The following is a 19,925-nucleotide window of genomic DNA, read 5'->3' on the forward strand; positions in this document are numbered from 1 at the left end:
TTTTGCCCCGCCCCCCCCCCCCCCCCCCCCCCCCCAACAAACACACACACACACACAAACCAGAAAAAGAGAAAAAGAAATCCCACAATTTGCTGTCTGCAAGCTAGAGACCAAGTTTGAAGGGCTGAGAGCTGTGGAGCAGTGGTGTAGGCATGAGACCCAGGAACACAGGGCAGGATAAGATTGGATGTCCCAGCTCAAGCAACCAGGCAGAGCAAATTCAACCTTCCTTTATCTTTTTACTAGAGGCCTGTTGCACGAAATTTGTGCACGGGGGTGGGGGGGGGTCCCCTCAGCCCAGCCTGCACCCTTTCCAATCTGGGACCCCTTGGGGGGATGTCCGACTGCTGTCGTTTCTCACTAACCTCCCTCTCCCCCCCTTGCTGGTCTGGTCGTCCCATGCAGCCTGCTTGTACACCGGCAGTCGGACATCCCTCTCACAATCCTGGACTCTGCTGGCTCCTAATCGCTCGCCTGCCTGCCTGGTCGTCCCTAACTGCCCCCCCCCACACTGGCCTGGTTGCCCCCAACTAACCCCCCCCCCCACTGGCCTAGTTGCCCCTCACTGCCTCCCCTGCCAGCCTAATCACCCCTTACTGCCCCCCTCTGCTGGCCTGGTAGCCCCTTACTGCCCCCCTTGCTGGCCTGGTTGCCCCACGCAGCCTGCTTGTTCAGTCATTTGGTTGTCCCTCACTAACCCCCCTGCTGGCCTGGTTGTAGGCAGCCATCTCTCACTAACCCCCCTGCAGGCCTGGTCGTAGGCAGCCATCTTGTTAGGGCATGAGGGTTAATCTGCATATTACCTCTTTATTATATAGGATTCTATTCAGGCTTTCTCAATGGATTTGATTACACCCACCCACATTGGGGAGGGCCATCTGCTTTAATCATTTCTCCAATTCAAACACTAATCTCTTCTAGAAACACCTTCACAGACATTCCCAGAAATAATGTTTAACCAGACATCTGGGCATCCTGTGGCCCACTCAGGTTGATATAAAATTAATCATTGCAAGTGTTTGTTACTTTAAAAAAGCATCTGCAATAAATATGTAGAAATGTTTACATTTCGATATCATGTCACATGCCTTTTCTCTGGGACTTCTGTGAATGTCTTGGTAACTCCATTGGATGCCCGCCATGGGAACGCATGTGTTCTTTTGTGCTAAAGTGAGTAGAGTCATATTTTCCCACAGGGCATAGTGTATACATAGGTTGATAAAGACTAGCTACAGTAGTAGATGATAGGACAGAGGCTCTGAGCAGATGGAGCTAAATGTTTATTTGTTGGAGATCCTGAAGTGACCTGAGTGCCTCTTTGTTACACATTTAATCTGAGGGTTTTTTGTTTGTTTTTTAGAGTGGCTTATATGCTTCCTGGGTCATTTTAAAAAACATTTTCTTAAAAATAAGAGTGATGCAGAGTTGTATATCATTTCTAGCAGAAATACCGTCTTCCCTTTTAAAATATATACTCTTCAGATGGCTTTAGTACACATAGATTTTTATGAATGTTAAAAATTTAAGCTTTGGATCTGTTTCCACAGACTTCCCAAGCTGCCATTGGGGAAAAAATTTCTTTGTAACTTTTACAAATGTATGAACTTAACCAAAGTTAAATGATAATACATATGTATGGGAAAAGGCTTAGAATGCGTTCTTGTCCCTTTGTTGGTTTAAGTATCTATGTCTTATCTGAAATTTAATTGTAAAACACTTAAGAAAATTGAGGGTTTTATAAGTTGGAACTGAAAAATAAGAAGCTTGACATATTTAAGTGAAAAGTAGAACTAAGACTTTTTGTTCATTTTTAAATAGGGAGCCTGATTCTTTAACTTTGCAATTTTTCTTTTAAGCAAGGGCTGTAATTAGTGTCATAACTGAAAAATTTTAACAGCATAAAGAGAAAGGTATTTAAAGTGGCAGTTTTAGGCACAACATATTGATTGGATTAAACCCAATTGCTAGCATTGCTTGGGAATAGAGTAACAGGAAAAGAAAGAAGACATAGATTTGTCTATTTAAAAGAGGTAGATAATTTTGTTGTGACTACTTTTATTTAGATTACCAATGATCTGGTTGCTAAAGCAGTTGGATCCTGTTTAGTGTGTATTTTACTTGGCTTATTCAGGGCAGCTTGGTACTGTTGACTACTATTCTGGCCTGGCAACTTTCTTTCCCTTGACTTATAAAAATCTTCTCCCTTGATATTTTTTTCCTTTGACTATTCAATTTCTTTTGAGTATGTACTCTTTTTTTAAAAAAAATATATTGATTTTTTACAGAGAGGAGGGGAGAGGGATAGAGAGTTAGAAACATCAATGAGAGAGAAACATCCATGATGAGAGAGAACTACTGATTGGCTGCCTCCTGCAAGTCCCCCACTGGGGATCGAGCCCACAAACTGGGCACGTGCCCTTGATTGGAATCAAACCTGGGACCTTTCAGTTCGCAGGCCGACGCCCTATCTACTGAGCCAAACTGGCTAGGGCTGCACATTTTTTATATTTTTATTTTTTATCCTCACCTGAGAATATGTTTATTGATTTTTAGAGCGAGAGAAAGAACAAGACATAGACATCAGTTGGTTGGCTCTTGTATGCATCCCAACTGGGAATCAAACCCGCAACTTTTTTAGTGTATGGGACGATGATCCAACCAACTGAACTACCAGGCCAGGGCTTGCACACTGTTTTTTAATAATATTACCCACTCTTGATAGTGATGTCTACACTAAGACACCTACTGGAAGATAAATACAGTGGGGCCTTGACTTACGAGCTTAATTTGTTCCGTGACGGAGCTCATAACTCAAATTACTTGTATGTCAAATCACTGTGACGTTCGCTGCGCCAACTAGCGGTGGGGTATCTGAAGCTGGCTCGTAACCGGAATTTTTTTGAGCTTGCAACTCAAAGCAAAAAATCCGCCGAGAGACAGCTTGTATCTCAAAAAAACTCGTTAGTCGGGACACTGGTAAGTCAAGGCCCCACTGTATATGCTTGACATCTCAATTGAAAACAATGCATCTTTTTCACCTCATTGCTAGACTTCTTCCTTCCTCCTTGTTTCTGTTCTTTTCTTGGTGAACATCATATTTACCAAAGAAAAGATGAAGTTTTAAGTGAATGGTGGTGATATGCACAGAAGGATACATAAAGCTTAGGTTTTCAGAGACATGATTTTTTTCTTCCTCTTAGGATATGTGCAAGGAATGAGTGACTTACTTTCCCCTCTTTTATATGTGATGGAAAATGAGGTGGATGCCTTTTGGTGCTTTGCCTCCTACATGGACCAAATGGTAAGAACGGGGTTCCTCCTTTTGATCAAACTAATTTGAATTTTTAGTTCTATAATGTTATTATATAAGAATGAATTATATTTAGTCAGTTATGGGACTTTAGAAACTTGCTTCATGTTGTTTGTTTGTTTTTTAAATAGCCTTTTCAAGAGGCTTGGAAATGCCGACATTGTTTTTAATACAAAAAATAGAAAGTGCCTGTAGTACAGGAATAATCAGGTTTTAATATCAGTTAATGCTTATATTCTGCAGAAGAGCCATGAGTCATAACAGAATATTGATGAAATAGATGAATGCAATTCTTGTGAAGTAGTTGAACTTTCATATCATCTGTTTCAGAGATAAAGCTTAGTCATACCAAGTAATATCCTTACCTTTTGTGAACATTTTGGATTTTGTCACTGATTTTTCTCCAGATGTGTTTGAACTATTTGTAACACTGACACTTTCTTAGTAATTCACTGTTATTTTTCTCAGAAACATGTGGTTATCAGAGTTGAACTATGTCTATATATACATATTATTACAAAGAACATTTTATCATCATTGATCTATCTTGGCAGTGGAGTTCTAGGACAGTAGTACAGAGAGAGTGTTACGGAAATAAAATAGAACAGTCTTTTCACGTTATCTTTTAGAAAGAAAAAAAAGCAGAGGGTCTAAGAGTAGATAAAGGCATATGAAATTCAAAGACTTGATCAATACATAGGTCACTTTACAATTTCAGAATAAGATTAATATACTTCATGGTGGGCCTTGAAGTCGGATATTGAAATGGCTTGCTTGCAATGGGATAAAGATTTTGAATATGAAGTCATTTAAAATGTTTCCTAGCAATGTAGGGTTTAACTTAGAGTTTCTGGGATAAAAATATGGAATTTGGAAGTGGTACCTTCTTTGATTCGATTCCTTCTATTCATTCTATTCTTCCCCTGTTGCTTACCAATTCTTTCCCCTGCAATTTTTCTCACTTTTGTCTATTTACTCAAGTGTCATCCATGGATTCAACTCATCCTCACTTCTCCTCCTTTTCCACATGCATAATGAAATTTGATGATTTTAAAATATCTTTTGCTTTTAAATTGATAAATATACAAATTATGTAGTTCTTTACTATACACTAATGTTTTTGGATTATTTGGAAAGATTATTAACTGCAGTAATGTAGTAATATCATAGTTTGTCTTCCTTACCTTTTTGATTGATTGATTTTACCTGCCTTCTTCGTTCCAATTACTCCTAAGTGCTCTAGAAACCTGAGGCATTTGTTACAAAGGTCTGTACAACTGATACTAATTGTATAAAAACTCTTGTCTGCCTTCCTTGTGTTTCTGTTTATCCCCTTTTCACTAGAGCTAGTATGTTCCTTGATAAAGGGTTCATGTCTTTGCTTAACTAGTTTAGTTCTCTGGTATGCTTCCAGAATTTTCCCAATGCCTGATATGAGATTGTTGTTCAACAGATTTTTGTAGAATAAACACATGAATATTTCCCCAGTGCTTAGTTTAGACCTCAACTTATAATAGGTACTCCAAGAGTTAACATGAACATACTGCATTTAGTTTATTACAATAATGGTTTTCATAAAACTGAGGAAATTTTGACATGTTCCAATATAATGGCTTATGATACCAAATGCACTCGTATATGTGCATGTATTTAGGTCTCAAATGTAAAGATTACTTTCTGACCACCTGTAATATACACTTGTAATCTATTATTTTTTGTATATGAAGGTTTAAGTTCTGTCTTTTCACAGTAAATGCTCTCTGTGTTTGCCTTTTTCATTGAGGATAGTCTGGGGGACTTTTCTACTCTTTATTCTAAAAAGATCTCTTAATATATTGTCTACTAACATCCCATAATATTTGAATGAAAGGTCAATATGTTGCAATTTAAAAATCTACACAGTTATTTTTCACTGCATTGCTATTGTTTTGGTGCCCTTAAATCAGTGCTGCAGTTGTTTGATTCCATTTTGTGTTACAGCTTTATTTCATATAACCTATTATTTCTTATGTGATGGCTGACCTAATATCTGTAGATTTACTTTTGTTGATATTTACTCACATCTAATGTAGGTCTAGGCATAGACTTTGTTATGGAAATATTATGGAAACATTTGCAAAACGATCTAATGAACTTTCTTATACTCACCATTCATTTTGCCATAAAGTTTAGTCCCTCCCTTCTCACCTCACACCCCCATAAAATGTATATGCATGTGTATATGTATGTATACATTATATGTAATATGCATATATATAATATATGTATGCATATGTGTGCACACATTTATTTATAGATATAGATACAGTTGAAGCCCTTTGTATAATCATATGGATGTTATTTCTTCTCCAGGAATAACTTCTTTTTCAAAGTTGGCTTCTGTCATTTTGGGAGTGCTTCTTTTTATAGCTGAATGGGTAGCAGTGAGGATGCCATGTTGGTACTCCCAAACCGTGTTATAACAAAAATGATGCTGTTTACCAGAGAGTTAATTCTGCCTTTGCCCTACATGACCAGGTGGTAAATGTGAAGAAACTATATCTTTTTTTTTTTTTGTTTAATATATCTTGTTGATTTCAGAGAGGAAGGGAGAGGGGCAAGAGAGATAGAAATATCAATGATGAGAGAGAATCATTGATCGGCTGCCTCCTGCACACCCCTTACTGGGGATCAAGCCCGAAACCCAGGCATGTGCCCTTGACTGAAATTGAACCCGGGACCCTTCAGTCTGCAGGCCGATGCTCTATCCACTGAGCCAAACCAGCTAGGGCGAAACTGTATCTTTTTGAAAGATGTATATATATTTTTATTGATTTCAGAGAGGGAAGGAAAGAGAAACAATGAGAGAGAATCATCTTAAACCTTTATGTTAGTCTGTTAAACTGTTCTTTAAATCATTAAAGAGAAACCAGTTTATTGAGAATCAGTAGCCTTTTTGTTTCTCTTCTACCAAGAATGGGTGATTTCAAGTGTGAGGGAGGGGATGTTCTTCTTAGGCTTTTCACAAGGGGCAGGGTAGTAGGTCACCAAAGAGGGGTTGACGCACATTTTATAGGGCTCAGAATAATCTAAGAAGCCTTTTATTTATTTTGGTTCCCCTTCTCCATCTTTGATGTGTTGGTAGGGAATTTACTTAACTTAGAAGATTTTTGGAAGCATGTAAACCACAGCAGTTCTCAAACTTTGTGATCTTAGGACCCCGTTACACTCTTAAATCTTATTGAGTACCCCAAGAGAATTTGTTTATGTGGGTTATATCTACTGATGTTTATTGAATGAAAATTAGTACTGAGAAATTTATACTTACTCATTTTAAAGTAACAGTAAACATACTACACTTTAACATGTATAACATTTTAAAATGGAAAGTTAGTTTTCCAAAATAAAAACAGATTTGCTGAGAAGAGGGATTGTTCTACATTTCCATTTTCTTTAATGTCTAGTTTAGTCCTACCTGATTCTGGATTGAGTCTTTTGCATTATCACACATTATATAACCTTTATACTTTGGGAGATTAAAAAAAAAAATTGTTGACATTATTACAGATGTTTCCCATCTTGTGAGAGATTTTAAAGTGCAGGATGCAGATAATCTTCTAGTATTGTCATGAAGATGGTTTTGACATTGCAGATTTCCCTAATGTCATCAAATCTAAGAAATAGTTAATTCTTTAAAATGAAACACATTAAAACTAAAATAGATTTTTCATATGATAATTTGAAGAAGTATTTTAAAATGGAAGTGATTTGATGAAAGTTTATTTCCCAAATGTGTTTCCTTTCACTAAATCTCTTATTCCATGTCAGAAATTAGTATGCCAATCAGTCTATAGTTAATTGTTTGCACATTCTTTTTTATCTAAATCAAAGGAATAGAGGGGAAAATAATCCCTAGTTTGAGACCAAGGATTCTCTTTCCCTCTTTTTTAATGTTGCTCTAGCTTTTTAATTTGTTGTGATTTAAAAAAATATAATCAGTATTAGAGGCCTGGTGCACGAAAATCCGGCCTGCCCCCCTCACAGTCTGGGAACCCTCAGGGGATGTCCTACTGACGACTTAGGCCCACTCCCCGTGGGGAGCCGCAGTTTGGCCTCCCTCTGTGGGAGGTGACTGGCCGATCATGGGAAGGCACTGCCCCCATCACCCCCTCGCTGCTGCTGCCTCTGGCCTCCCTCTGCGGGAGGCAGCCGGGACCGATCATGGGAAGGTGACTCCCCCATCACGCTGCTGCTGCTGCCACTGCTTGCCGCCGCGGCCCAGCTCTTGCAGCAGCAGCCACTGCGGCTTTGTCTGGAAGACGTCCTGTCTAATTCGCGTATTACCCTTTTATTAGTATAGATGGTATGAGTCTAACATTTGTTTTTAAACTCATGATTTAGTTATTAGTTAGTTATTCTATAAAATATTTACTAAATATTACTTATATGGTAACATGTGTTTCCTTCTCTAAAGCACCAGAATTTTGAAGAACAAATGCAAGGCATGAAGACCCAGCTAATTCAACTAAGTACCTTACTTCGATTGTTGGACAGTGGATTTTGCAGTTACTTAGGTAAGGTAGTGAATCAGAACTATACCCAGCAAATTGTAGGGTAATTCATGGGGAGAAAAAAATGACTCTTTTAAAGACATATATGCTCTATTGCTGTTGCCAGGATTCCTCTGAGGAATAAAAGTGTGGGACCAAACTGTCTTGGCATGCTTATGTCTTAAAAATATTTTTTTTTTATTTATTTTTATTTTTAAATATATTTTATTGATTTTTTACAGCGAGGAAGGGAGAGGGATAGAGAGTTAGAAACATCGATGAGGGAGAGACATCAATCAGCTGCCTCCTGCACACTCCCCACTGGGGATGCGCCCGCAACCAAGGTACATGCCCTTGACGGGAATCGAACCTGGGACCCTTGAGTCTGCAGGCCGATGCTCTATCCACTGAGCCAAACTGATTAGGGCTTAAAAATATTTTTAAAAAAAGATAGTTATTGTTCTTTTTTATATATTTTTTTATTAATATGCTTTTATTGATTTCAGAGAGAGGAAAAGAGAGGGAGAGAGATAGAAACATTGATCGGCTGCCTCCTGCACATCCCTTGTGGGGATCAAGCCCACAACCCGGGCCAAGTGCCCTAACCAGGAATTCAACTGGCGACCTCTTGGTGCATGAGACAATGCTCAACCAACTGAGCCACATTGGCCAGTCTGTGTCTTAAAACAGTTTATTTTTAAAATGAGTTATTTGTTGTTATTTGGTTGTTTTCTTTTAAAGAAGTTAGCCTGCAAACTTTGAATTGTTCCCTTTAATTAGTAGAAGACAAATTTATAGGACTTTCAATAGCCTAACATGCATAGAGAAATTTGAGTTTGAAATAGGTCACTGTGTTCTGAGATAAATAGCATGAGAGTAAGCCATATTTTTTTTTTCCCCTTCTGTATAGAATCTCAGGACTCTGGATACCTTTACTTTTGCTTCAGATGGCTTTTAATCAGATTCAAAAGGGAATTTAGTTTTCTAGATATTCTTCGATTATGGGAGGTAAGTTCTTAAATTATACAAATGCATTATTTGTTATGGAAAGCAACAATTTATTCTATAGAATATAAATGGATTATACCAGTCTACCTGAAATATCTAAAGCAAGTATGTTTCAAAATTCTGATAGTTTGTTGTCTCTCCTTAAAATTAATGATCTTGAGCTGAATACCTGATCTTTGGAGCCTTTTTCTATAAATTATAATCCTTATGAGATTTGGGGCTAGTTGATTTCCCAGATCCAGTTCTCTAGACCATTTGTGTCTGTGTTCTCTGCTGGGGCGACTTGACTGTGTGAGGCTCTGCCATATTCTGGTATAGGTTGTAGAGTTCAAGGACTTTTTAGCCGGCCAATCAGTTGAGATGGCACTGTATTTATAGTTTGAGATATTGGGAGGGAGCAGACTTGTATTTTGCTTTGTAACAGAAACTTAAGTTAGAGCAAAGTATGAATAATAACATAACACATCCTATTATCTGTATTTAACAGATGAGGAAACCAGAGTTTCAAGAAAAACTCACATATTCTTTTCTTTTTTTAAAATATGTTTTTATTGAATTTTTAGAGAGGAAGGGAGAGGGATAGAGAGATGGAAACATCAATGAGAGAGAAACATTGATCAGCTGCCTCCTACACGCCCCATACTGGGGATTGAGTCCCCAACCTGGGCATGTGTCCTGACTGGGAAACAAACTGGTGACCTCTTGGTTCATAGGTCGATGCCCAACCACTGGATTACACTGGCCAGGCAAAACTTGCATGTTCTTGACCTGGAATCATATTTTTAAAGGTAGTCAATTTTGTTATTTAGTACTCAACTTTTTTAAAAGGATGGATTGAGAATATTATTACCACACAGTTAGAATAACTTCCTAATCTGTGTTTACCAAATATATTGGGATGTTAAGTGGAAACCCTTGGAGGTTAATTGAATTTCATTTAAACTTTAAAAAATTGGGTTAGTCTGAAAATTATTCAACTTGATTTATGCCTGGTAAAAGAAATGAAAACATGTTAAGTATGCTTTAATAGTATGGTTATATGGGTCTTTTTATGTTTCCAGATAAGATATTATTAGGTACATTAAACAGGGGGAAATTAAGGCCTTAAATTTGAGGGCATAAGTAAATATTTAGGAAGAAGTGCAGCTATTGATCAAATATTTTATGCATTTGGGTATAAATTTGGGGTATTTGATTCAGTTTTTGTCACAATATGTGACATATAATATGATGTTTAAAATGTAGAGTTGTCTGTGGGTATTTTTGATTCCATGCATGGTGTAACTGAATCTTTTTTATTTACAGGATTTAGTTTTCTAGAGACAGAAGGTGATTTAAAAGTGAGAAACAGCATGTAATTGAAAGTTCAGGAAAATATTGAAAATGCCTCTAACCCTTATACCTTAAACTTAACCTCATAGCTGTGGCTCCTTAATTAATACTATTCATCATATTGGTTAGACTCGATGATTTGCTTATTGTAGTTACCTAAAGAGCCACATTTGGAATTCATTGTGTTCACAAAATGTTAATTACTTTGTAGGTGAAGGTAAGACTTTCCTTCTCTACCCCTCATTTCCTAACTAGAAAACTGGTGGGCTACCTCATCTAGGCAACTTCTGCTTTGCATAGAAGGCATTTAGAGTTCAACATTGTATATATGAGGAAAATGTTTTAGAATTATTATAATTTAATAAATAGTTGTTTTGTTTTATAGGTAATGTGGACTGAACTACCATGTAAAAATTTCCATCTTCTTCTCTGTTGTGCTATTCTGGAATCAGAAAAGCAGCAAATAATGGAAAAGCATTATGGTTTTAATGAAATACTTAAGGTAGTTATTTCTTTAATTTAGATTTTAATATTTTGTTTTTTTCCCTCTTTTGATACACAAAACATTTTCTTGGAGATTTATTGAATCCCTCGAGTAATTTAAACTGTCAGTGACTCTGGGAATGACAGTTCACCAATTACATATTGGCCAGTAATTAGGATAGAAGGTTCAACGTACACTTTTTTTATAGTTAGTTTTCTAAAAGAATATTGTTATTTTGCTTATAATTTTAAGATAATAGATTTGAGACAGCTGTTAGATTTAATGTTCCATAAGCTTATTAGTTATTTTTCAGCTTTAAAACGGGAAATGATCTAAGAAAAGATGTATTAAATGTTCTGTTTGTTTGTAGTGTGTGGATATTTTTATTTTAAGGATTTTATCTGTAGTTAAATGTAAGTGGTAATTATTTATATAGTAGAACATATAGTGCTTCCAATTTTGATTGTCATTTTATTTTATTGATTCATTTTAGCATATTAATGAATTGTCCATGAAAATTGATGTAGAAGATGTACTGTGCAAGGCGGAAGCAATTTCTCTACAGATGGTAAAATGCAAGGTATACTATATATATATATATAGTTGTTGTTTTTTAATTCTCATCCAAGGATATGTTTACTGAGAGGGAGGAGGAGGAGGGGGGGGGCGGGAGAGAGAGTGAGAGAGAGAGAGAGGGGAGAGAGAGAGGAGAGACATTGATGTGAGAGAGAAACATTGATCGGTTGCCTCCAGTGCACACACCAACCAGGGGTTGAACCCACAACCTTTTGGTGTACAGGATGATGCTCTAATCATTTGAGCTATCTAGCCAGGGCTCAAGGTATACAGAATTTTAAATAATTACAAGATTTTTTGTTAATGTTTTTGGTGGGTTGAGCTCAAGAACAAATTTTTCTTCTTAGAAATAATATAAATGGCTGTTTCAGCAAGTTGAAGGCACACGCAAAGCATTGGCTAGCATTTTGTTTACCATTATAGATTTACAACATGTAATTGAAAACAGTTGGTTAACCATGCTACATGAAAATCATATAATAGGGCAAAATGGCAAAAGTAATGAAAACATTTCTGTGACAACCATCGAGGCTGTAGAATTTTTTAAAAATATATTTTGATTGATTTCAGAGAGGAAGGGAGAGGGAGAGAGAGATAGAAACATCAGTGATGAGAGAGAATCATTGGCTGCCTCCTGCATGCCCCCTCATGGGAATCGAGCTAGCAACCTGGACATGTGCCTGACCGGGAATCAAATCATGACCTCCTGGTTCATAGGTCGACGCTCCACCACTGAGCCTCGCCGGCCAGGCGAGGCTGTAGAATTTAAGCATTGGTATGTATTCTCCAGTCGAATTAGTGAATACAGAATAGGACCTCATATTAAATATGCAGTGTCTCCAAATAAAGACAGATGCTAATCAGAAACGATTAGTCCATGCCATTACATTTGTGTATCATGCTCTTAATTTGTTTGATAACAAGGCAAATTTGATTATCTGAATTCAAATCATTGATGTATTTTGGCTTTTGCATTTTTATGAGAATTCTTATTTGGTCTTTGTGTCATTCGTTCATGGTTCCAAATGCTTATTTTGGTTCAGTTTAAACACTTATTTGGTAGGTATTCTGTTCAAAAAATATCAGTGATACCTTCTTACATTTAAAAGAACCTTTGTATATTGAGGGGGAAAGTATGAATAAAATAGTAGAAAAACAAGGAGAATGAAACAAATGCTAAATATTAGTAACTTTCAATAATAAAGATAAATAAAATATTAGTAACTATATGTTTGTGGGTGTGATAGAGTGGGGTGAAGAGCGATTAATTCAGAATAGATCAGGGAACCAGTTAATGAAAAAAGTGGTTAGGATTTCATTTTGGAGTGAAGAAGGAAGGTTTGAGAGGGAACATAACAATTATAATCTTAGAACAAATGTTCAAATTCTGGAATCAGTGTAGTCTTAATTAGAAGTGTTACTTTGTGGTTAATTTTCCTCTATGGTGAATGATGGTTTTGTTTTTCATATTCAGGAATTGCCACAAGCAGTTTGTGAGATTTTGGGGCTTCAGGACAGTGAAGTCACAACACCAGATTCAGACACGGGTGAAGATGAACATGTTGGCTTGACTGCTTGTTCTACACCTGCGTTTCAGAGTAACTCCTTGCCTGTACTTGCTGCCAGTGGAGCCAGAGATGACAGCTCCACACAGATATCAGTGTCCCCAGATGTTAGCAGATTAACACCTGCATGATCCTTCTTGTTGCTTACTTTTTGAAGAGACACTTTGTTGCAACTTCTTTTCAAGTTTTTGAAAGGTGGAAATTTTAAATCTTGGTAATGATCATGCTTTAAGATTAATGGAAAGAAAGTGTACTGATGTTCTTGCATTAAAGCTTTACAAAGATTTACACTAATTATTTTTGTAGTTACTTCTACCAAATAGCCTTTCTTTTTCAATAACATTCCTTAGTATTTTTATAGCTAAGTACATTTTATTTTCTTGTGGATGTGGATGAACTGGAATCGAATAAATATTACAAGTGGATGAGTTGGAAATTATGCACTTTGAAACCATTCGCTTTGTTTACTCTAAATTTAATGGCTTTGGATTTTATGAAATTAAATGTTGAGCCTTTCTATAGCATTCTAAGCTGAGAAGTAGATTGCTACCCAGTGACAAAATAAAAGAATTTGTTTTTCTCTGTTGTTTACAATAATATTCAGCTTAAATATTTATGCTGGTCGAATGTGATTTAAATTGGACATTTTCATCAATGCAATTTAATGTGTAGATAAAGAGCTACTTCAAGCATAAGAGGATTGGCAGTATATTTTTTACAATGGACTTTTGTTCACTTGTATATAAAGACTATATAAGTACTTATTTATGAGTATAAGAAAGGAATAACATATTTTCTTTAACTGAATAAACTTGACTATTGATTTATATACCCTGATTTGACAAAATTAATACATAGCATCAATATGAGATCTTTTTCAAAACTATTTTCTTAACCAAGCATTTATTTCATGAGGCTACATTCAACCCTATACCTGGTATAATTTTGAAATTAATTACTCGTAACCTCACTTTCCTAATGTTTTATTATCTTTCCTAATAATGTATTAACTACTAATTAATCTGGTCTTTAAATTTTTATAAAATACTCTTTGCAAAAAGCTTATGTAAAAAATTTCAGTATACTATTATAAGTCTCAAAATAGTACTCTTTTGTATATGAACAAAGCTGTTGTTTTTACCATGCAGTGTTGCATGATTTTAAGTTATGTGGAATTAACATAACTGGTTCCGTTTTAATTGTAATTTGTTAACGCCTGTACATATCATTAAAATACATTTGAAGTTGAAGTAGTGTTTTCAGTTAAATCACACCTAGAAAAAAATCTGCTGGTTCTTCATTAGGAGAAAATAAATCCAAGATGGACCCAGTAAATGTCATATTTTTATGTAATCGAAACAGTCAATTGGATGAGTTGTGGAAATAAAGAAATAAGACTTCTTTCATAACAAAAAAGTTTTCACCAGCATGAAATTGGGCATAGTGTTGCCATGGAGGATATAATTATGTGACGCAGTAAAGCAGCTTTCTACAATTGATGCTAATGTAAAATGTGACGCAGTTCTAAAATGATCCAATAGATAGGTTCTCTTCCCCCCCCCCCCTCCCAAACTAGAGAAGCAAATGAAATTTTTTCCTACTTGAGCATTAACTGACAATCATGACAGAACCATTAGATGTTAGTTTTTAATATCATATGTGTTATCTTTCATCAGTTAATAATGAGTAAGCCTATTCAGAAAAAAAAAAAAAAAGTAAACTGATCAAAAACTCAGCATCTCCAGCCTTTCATTTCCTGCTGTTCAGGAAATTGCTTAGAACATCTTGATGTCCTTCTTGTCCTTCCTGGACAGGGGGCTTTGGGGACATTTGTTCCCACTACGTAATGTGATATCTACTTCAGAGTTTTTAAAAATCTTAACACATTTAGTAAGTTGAACTTTTGTCAAGTTTTAAATAAAACTACTTGCTAAAACACTTGATTAAATAGTCTAGCACATTTTTTATACGGAAGAGTAATGTAGTATAGTGCTAGATAGAGTTTTTATTAAAGTATAGTTGACATACAATATTGTTTTAGATTCAGGAGTACAAAGTGATTCAACATTTATATACCTTACAAAATGATCTCACTAAGTCTAGTAACCGTCTGTCACTGTACAAAGTTATGATTTTATAGACTGTATTTTCCATGCTATACACTACATCCCTGTGACTTATTTTATAGCTGGAAGTTTGTGCCTCTTATTCCCCATCACCCTTTTAGTCTTTCCCTCCACTTCCTTCCCTTCTGGCAAACATAAGTTTGTTATATCTATGAGTTTGTTTCTTTTGTTTTTTTATATTCCACATGTAAGTGAAATCACACCGTATTTGTTCTTCATTGTCTGACATTTCATTTAGCATAATACCCTCTTGGTTCATCCATGTTGTCACAATGGAAAGATTTCATTATTTTTTTATGGCTAATACTCCATTGTGTGTGTATATATGTATATGTGTGTGTTTTATATATATACATACCACATCTTGATTCATTTGTCAGTGACAGTTTGGTTCCATATCGTAGTTACTACAAATAATGCTGAAGTGAACATAGGGGTGCATATATCTTTTTTGAATTAGTGTTACTATTTTCAGATAGATACCCAGAAGTGGAGTTGTTGAGTCATATGATCTATTTTTAATTTTTTGATGAACCTCTATACTTGTTTTCATAATGGCTATACCAACTTGCAATCCCACCAACAGTGCATGAGGGTTCCCTTTTCTCCACATTCTTGCCATCATTTATTATTTGTTGTGTTTTAGATAATAGCCAATATGACAGATGTTATATGATACCTTATTTTGGTTTTGATTTGTATTTCCCTGATGATTAGTGATGTCCAGCATCTTTTTATGTGTCCATTGGCCATCTGTATGTCTTCTTTGGAAAAGTATTCAGATCCTCTGTCCATTTTTTTAATCCCTGTTCGTTGTATTTTTTATTTTTATTTTTAAATCACCACCCAAGGATATTTTTCCATTGATTTTTAGAGAGAGAGGAAGAGAGGGAAAGAGAAATATTGATGGGAGAGAAACACATCGATTGGTTGCCTCCTGCACGAGCCCCAACCAGGGCCTAGTCCAGGGAGGAGCCTGCAACTGACGTATGTGCCCTTGACTGGAATTGAACGCAGGACCTTTTGGTCCACAGGCCGATGCTCTATCCACTGAGACAAACTGGCTAGAGCTGTTTGTATTTATTTTTTTGATGTTGAGTAGTATGAGTTCTCTATATACAGGGTGTGCCCCCAAAATGTATATACACTTTGAATAATTATTAATTTCAGTGGGTTAAATCTGAAAAGAAAAAGTGAAATTAATAATTATTTGAAGTGAGTACACATTTTGGGGGAACACCTTTTTTTGGATATTAACCCCTTATATGTCATTTGCAAATATCTTCTCCCATTTGGTGGGTTACCTTTTTCTTTTGATGGTTTCTTTCACCGTGCAAAGCTTTTTAGTTTGATGTAGTCTCATTTGTTTCTTTTGGCTTTTATTGTCCTCTGCTGAGGAGATTGCTTGATAAAATCTTAATCAGAGTTCACAAAATCTAGTTAGCAAATATTTTGTAAACTTCAGCTACTGAGATTGCTGAAATAGTTCAGATAAATTTGTTAGTCTCACTTTTTAAAGATTTGTTTTTTAGTTTTAACAAGATGTTCTGTTCATACTTTGATAACATATAAAATATATGCTGTGTTATGTGATATTTTAAGTTGTTAAAGTTCAGGTAATGTCTAATTTTAAAAAGTCTTTTTACTTCTGATATAAGTCTATGGGAAACCTTTTTGCATTTAAGAACATCCCTAGTTTGATTGATTTCTGTGTCTAGGATTCTTCATCTCTGTACCTTAGGAACTTCAGCCTTGGTGATGACTGAAGTTTTTTTTTTTGAGTAAGGAAAACATTCTTTTGGGATAGATAGTGATTTTTGCTGAACCTGATTTTTCCAAGGTTTTTAATGGATGCCAACTAATTCTTATGGGAAATTCATGTAATTATGACCATTATTAAAGATAGTTTATACAAGTAACCCAAAATGTTTATTGAAGAACCTAGAATTTCACCTGATCCGCTTGCAACTATGTAACAAGGTAATGCTATTCTAGCTTGGATTCCTGTACTTGGGTTTCCAGAAGATGCGTGAACTTCTTACCGGATGTGAAGTCTTGTCTGTATGCATGCATATTTTGGGGGAAAGGTCACATAATTTCTTAAAAGGTTCTCTGGTTTTCTCAAAAGTTGAGAACCAGTGTTATAAATATTTAATGTGAGAATAATATGGCTGATGCTAATAATTTTATATGCTAAACCTCCATTAATTAAAATATCTTCAGAGTGCTCATTTCCAAACCCTTGGTTTATATTAATAAAATTCATGCCCAGGCTCTACTTCAGATCTATGGAATCAGAATTTTTGGCAGGTCAAGGAACCTGCATTTTAACAGGAATTCAAGTGGTTCCCAAGCCTCCCCAATGAGAACTGCCTTTATGTATTGTATTTTATAGGTTAGTGTTTGGCTATGGTCAGGTAGTCAAGTCCCTAAGTTTTAAAAGCAGTTTCTTGGTTTTCTAAGGTGAATTTGCCCTAGTTCTGGTTTTTAGCAAAAAGTGATGTCAGTCATCTTAACCTGTTGTTTTATGTAGATTTCCCCTTTTCACATTGTGAACATGAATTTTCAATGTCTCTTCTAAACATGAAACGATTAAATTTGAAATGATTCTGAAAGGTTTTCATCAGCACCTAATGTCATTACGTGGTACTAAATATCTGCTTTTCATGTGAATGCACTGTCATTTGAATGATGCAGTGTATTTGGCCTGTTCTCTCCTTGGGTCCTTATAATATGGGGATTTTCAATTGTAGTTTTTTGAAGATTGTTGATTACAAATATTTTTCATGCTGTTTTGTTATTAGACTTTTATTTTCCAGGCTATCCATCTTGTCATGGAGAAAAACTGTGTGTTGCCCTTAGATGCAAAGGTAGGGTTGGGTAGGGCAGTTAGACTGGACTGACTTCTGTAACTCCTTTTGGCTATCCAAAGCACTCTCACAGCCCATGGGAAATTACACTATTTATGAACGCACTGTAAAAAAAAATTAAAATCTTTTGCTAAGAACTGCCAGAAATCAGAAATACCATATTTGCATAATGTAGTTCAATGCCTAAAGTTAGAATGTAATAGTTCAGCTATTACATACACTCCTCTTCCTCAAATATCTATGTAGTATACTGCTTCTCACACATCTCTCTCTGTGTAAAAAGAGACAGAAGGAAAAGAACAAATTCCAGTAAGCTTAGCTATGATCAATGAGCAGTCCAGTTCTGGTTCAGCTTTTTTAATTAAAAAGACTTATTAACCTCAGGGATGGGCTTTTACTGTGACAGTAATAGATGTTTTTCAACACCACACTAGTCTTATTGGAGGTATGCTAAACGACCCAGTGGGTTTGTGAACCGCTATAAAAACACTAATAGGGCCATGTTTACATTGCTTTAGATGTCTGGCCTGGTTGTACAAGGGACTGGAATGTCTTCATGGTGAGTTGCAGGCTCACTTTGCAAAGCAATTTGCTCTAGAAACCACTGACATCATCCTGAGTGCTCAGCAGTTACACTGCAAGCAGTTGTCAATGGTGGACACAGTATGCAGGATGCACCCAAAGAAAACGGGCCACATGCTTTTTGTTAGCTGAGTCAAGTGCTAAGTGTGCCAAAAGGAGTATTTGTGGACTAGAAAGTCATCAGTAGTTAATAGTATCTAACCCATTGATGATAAATAGATGATATAAAGACAAATCATTCAGTTTTCTGAGTGAAATTGTACTTTTTGTACTCTTAATAGAAGTAATGCTATTAAAATACATAGATGGTCCTATAGCCTCACCACCTTTCTCCCCCCAAATGACAAAATTCAAGATAATGTTCTTGTGCACATGTCAAGGTGTAAAGAAAGCAAGTTAGAAAACATTTTTGTTAAATTGCTCAGTTTAAATTCAATTTCTGGATAACTTTGGGACAGATATTCTTTTGATTTACAGAGCTTTTAAGGATTCTATATACAAGCTACTGGACTTTCCAAAGGAGGAGAAACTCAGCCTTGTGGTTCTCACTAGCTTCTTTCACATCCTATTAGCTAATAGTGTTTTTTAAATTAGCCTTTAACCATTTCAGTGTAGTATGATGTGCTGAAGTTTCAATTGGCGAAGGTAGGGAAGAAAAGAAACCCTTTCATTGACATTTTATACCTAAGAGGGGTAACAAAAGAAACCCTAGCTTCATAAACGATTACGTATGGAATGGATGGGTTAGTCCTGCCAGAGGCACATCTTAGGAAATTTAAGGAATAAGAATGCATCAACTGCCCAGCTGGCGTGGCTCAATGGTTGAGATTCAATCTATGAAACAGGAGGTCATGGTTCAATTCCTAGTCAGGGTATATGCCTGGGTCTGAGATCAATAGAAAAAAATAACCTTAAAAAAAAATGCATCAACTGAGGTCCAGAGGTTTGAATTAGATGGCAGAATCCTGGAGCCATTACTCAGCTTGAGCAGAATCCTTTTTCCTAATCTATTCATGTGATCCTAACAGGACTACAACTGAATCATTCCAGATATGAGAACCTATCTACCCTCTCCTTTTACAAAAAAAAAAAAAAGATTCTTTACCACAGAAATTTCTTTTGGTTACTCTCTAAACTTGATTTTGTAATATTTTTCACATGTCTGGATTGCTGAGTTTTTTTATCTCTCCAACTCAGTAGTTCGGAATTAGACTAAAAAGGAAAATTTACAAGAATGGAAGTTTATTCTGTGAGAGGGTTCAAATAATTGTGAGCATTTATGTCCCAAGTCTAATTTTTTTGGGTTGATTTTGTGTATCGTGTAAGATAGTGGCTCCCAGTTTCATTCTTTTGCATGTGGGTATTTCATTTGAGAGTTTCACAGTGTGGAATGAATCCATGAAAGGCATGGTCTAGGCCAGTGATGGCTAACCTTTTGAGCTCGGCGTGTCAGCATTTTGAAAAACCCTAACTTAACTCTGGTGCCGTGTCACATATAGAAATTTTTTGATATTTGCAACTATAGTAAAACAAAGATTTATAT

General features: G+C 35.9%; 2 protein-coding genes across 3 annotated transcripts in view; both read left to right on the forward strand.

Annotated features, from left to right (window-relative positions):
* The window catches only part of TBC1D15 (TBC1 domain family, member 15), a 75,847-nt gene extending 61,791 nt beyond the window's left edge, over nt 1–14,056 (forward strand). Inside the window, exons 13-18 of one of the 2 annotated variants that reach the window (XM_005884122.2) lie at nt 3,201–3,301; nt 7,764–7,863; nt 8,750–8,847; nt 10,565–10,681; nt 11,157–11,243; nt 12,714–14,056. In XM_005884122.2, coding sequence (XP_005884184.1) covers nt 3,201–3,301; nt 7,764–7,863; nt 8,750–8,847; nt 10,565–10,681; nt 11,157–11,243; nt 12,714–12,935 — 725 coding nt within the window. In that variant the 3' untranslated portion in view covers nt 12,936–14,056. The remainder of the gene's footprint in view (nt 1–3,200; nt 3,302–7,763; nt 7,864–8,749; nt 8,848–10,564; nt 10,682–11,156; nt 11,244–12,713) is intronic. The other variant, XM_005884123.2, reaches the window with a different exon arrangement.
* A 1,836-nt stretch (nt 14,057–15,892) lies between these two features.
* The window catches only part of TPH2 (tryptophan hydroxylase 2), a 109,813-nt gene continuing 105,780 nt past the window's right edge, over nt 15,893–19,925 (forward strand). Inside the window, exon 1 of the mRNA XM_014531692.1 lies at nt 15,893–15,917. The gene's annotated coding sequence lies outside the window, so the exon portion shown is untranslated. The remainder of the gene's footprint in view (nt 15,918–19,925) is intronic.

Source organism: Myotis brandtii, unplaced genomic scaffold, assembly GCF_000412655.1.
Source record: "Myotis brandtii unplaced genomic scaffold, ASM41265v1 scaffold82, whole genome shotgun sequence".
Taxonomy (NCBI): Eukaryota; Metazoa; Chordata; class Mammalia; order Chiroptera; family Vespertilionidae; genus Myotis; species Myotis brandtii.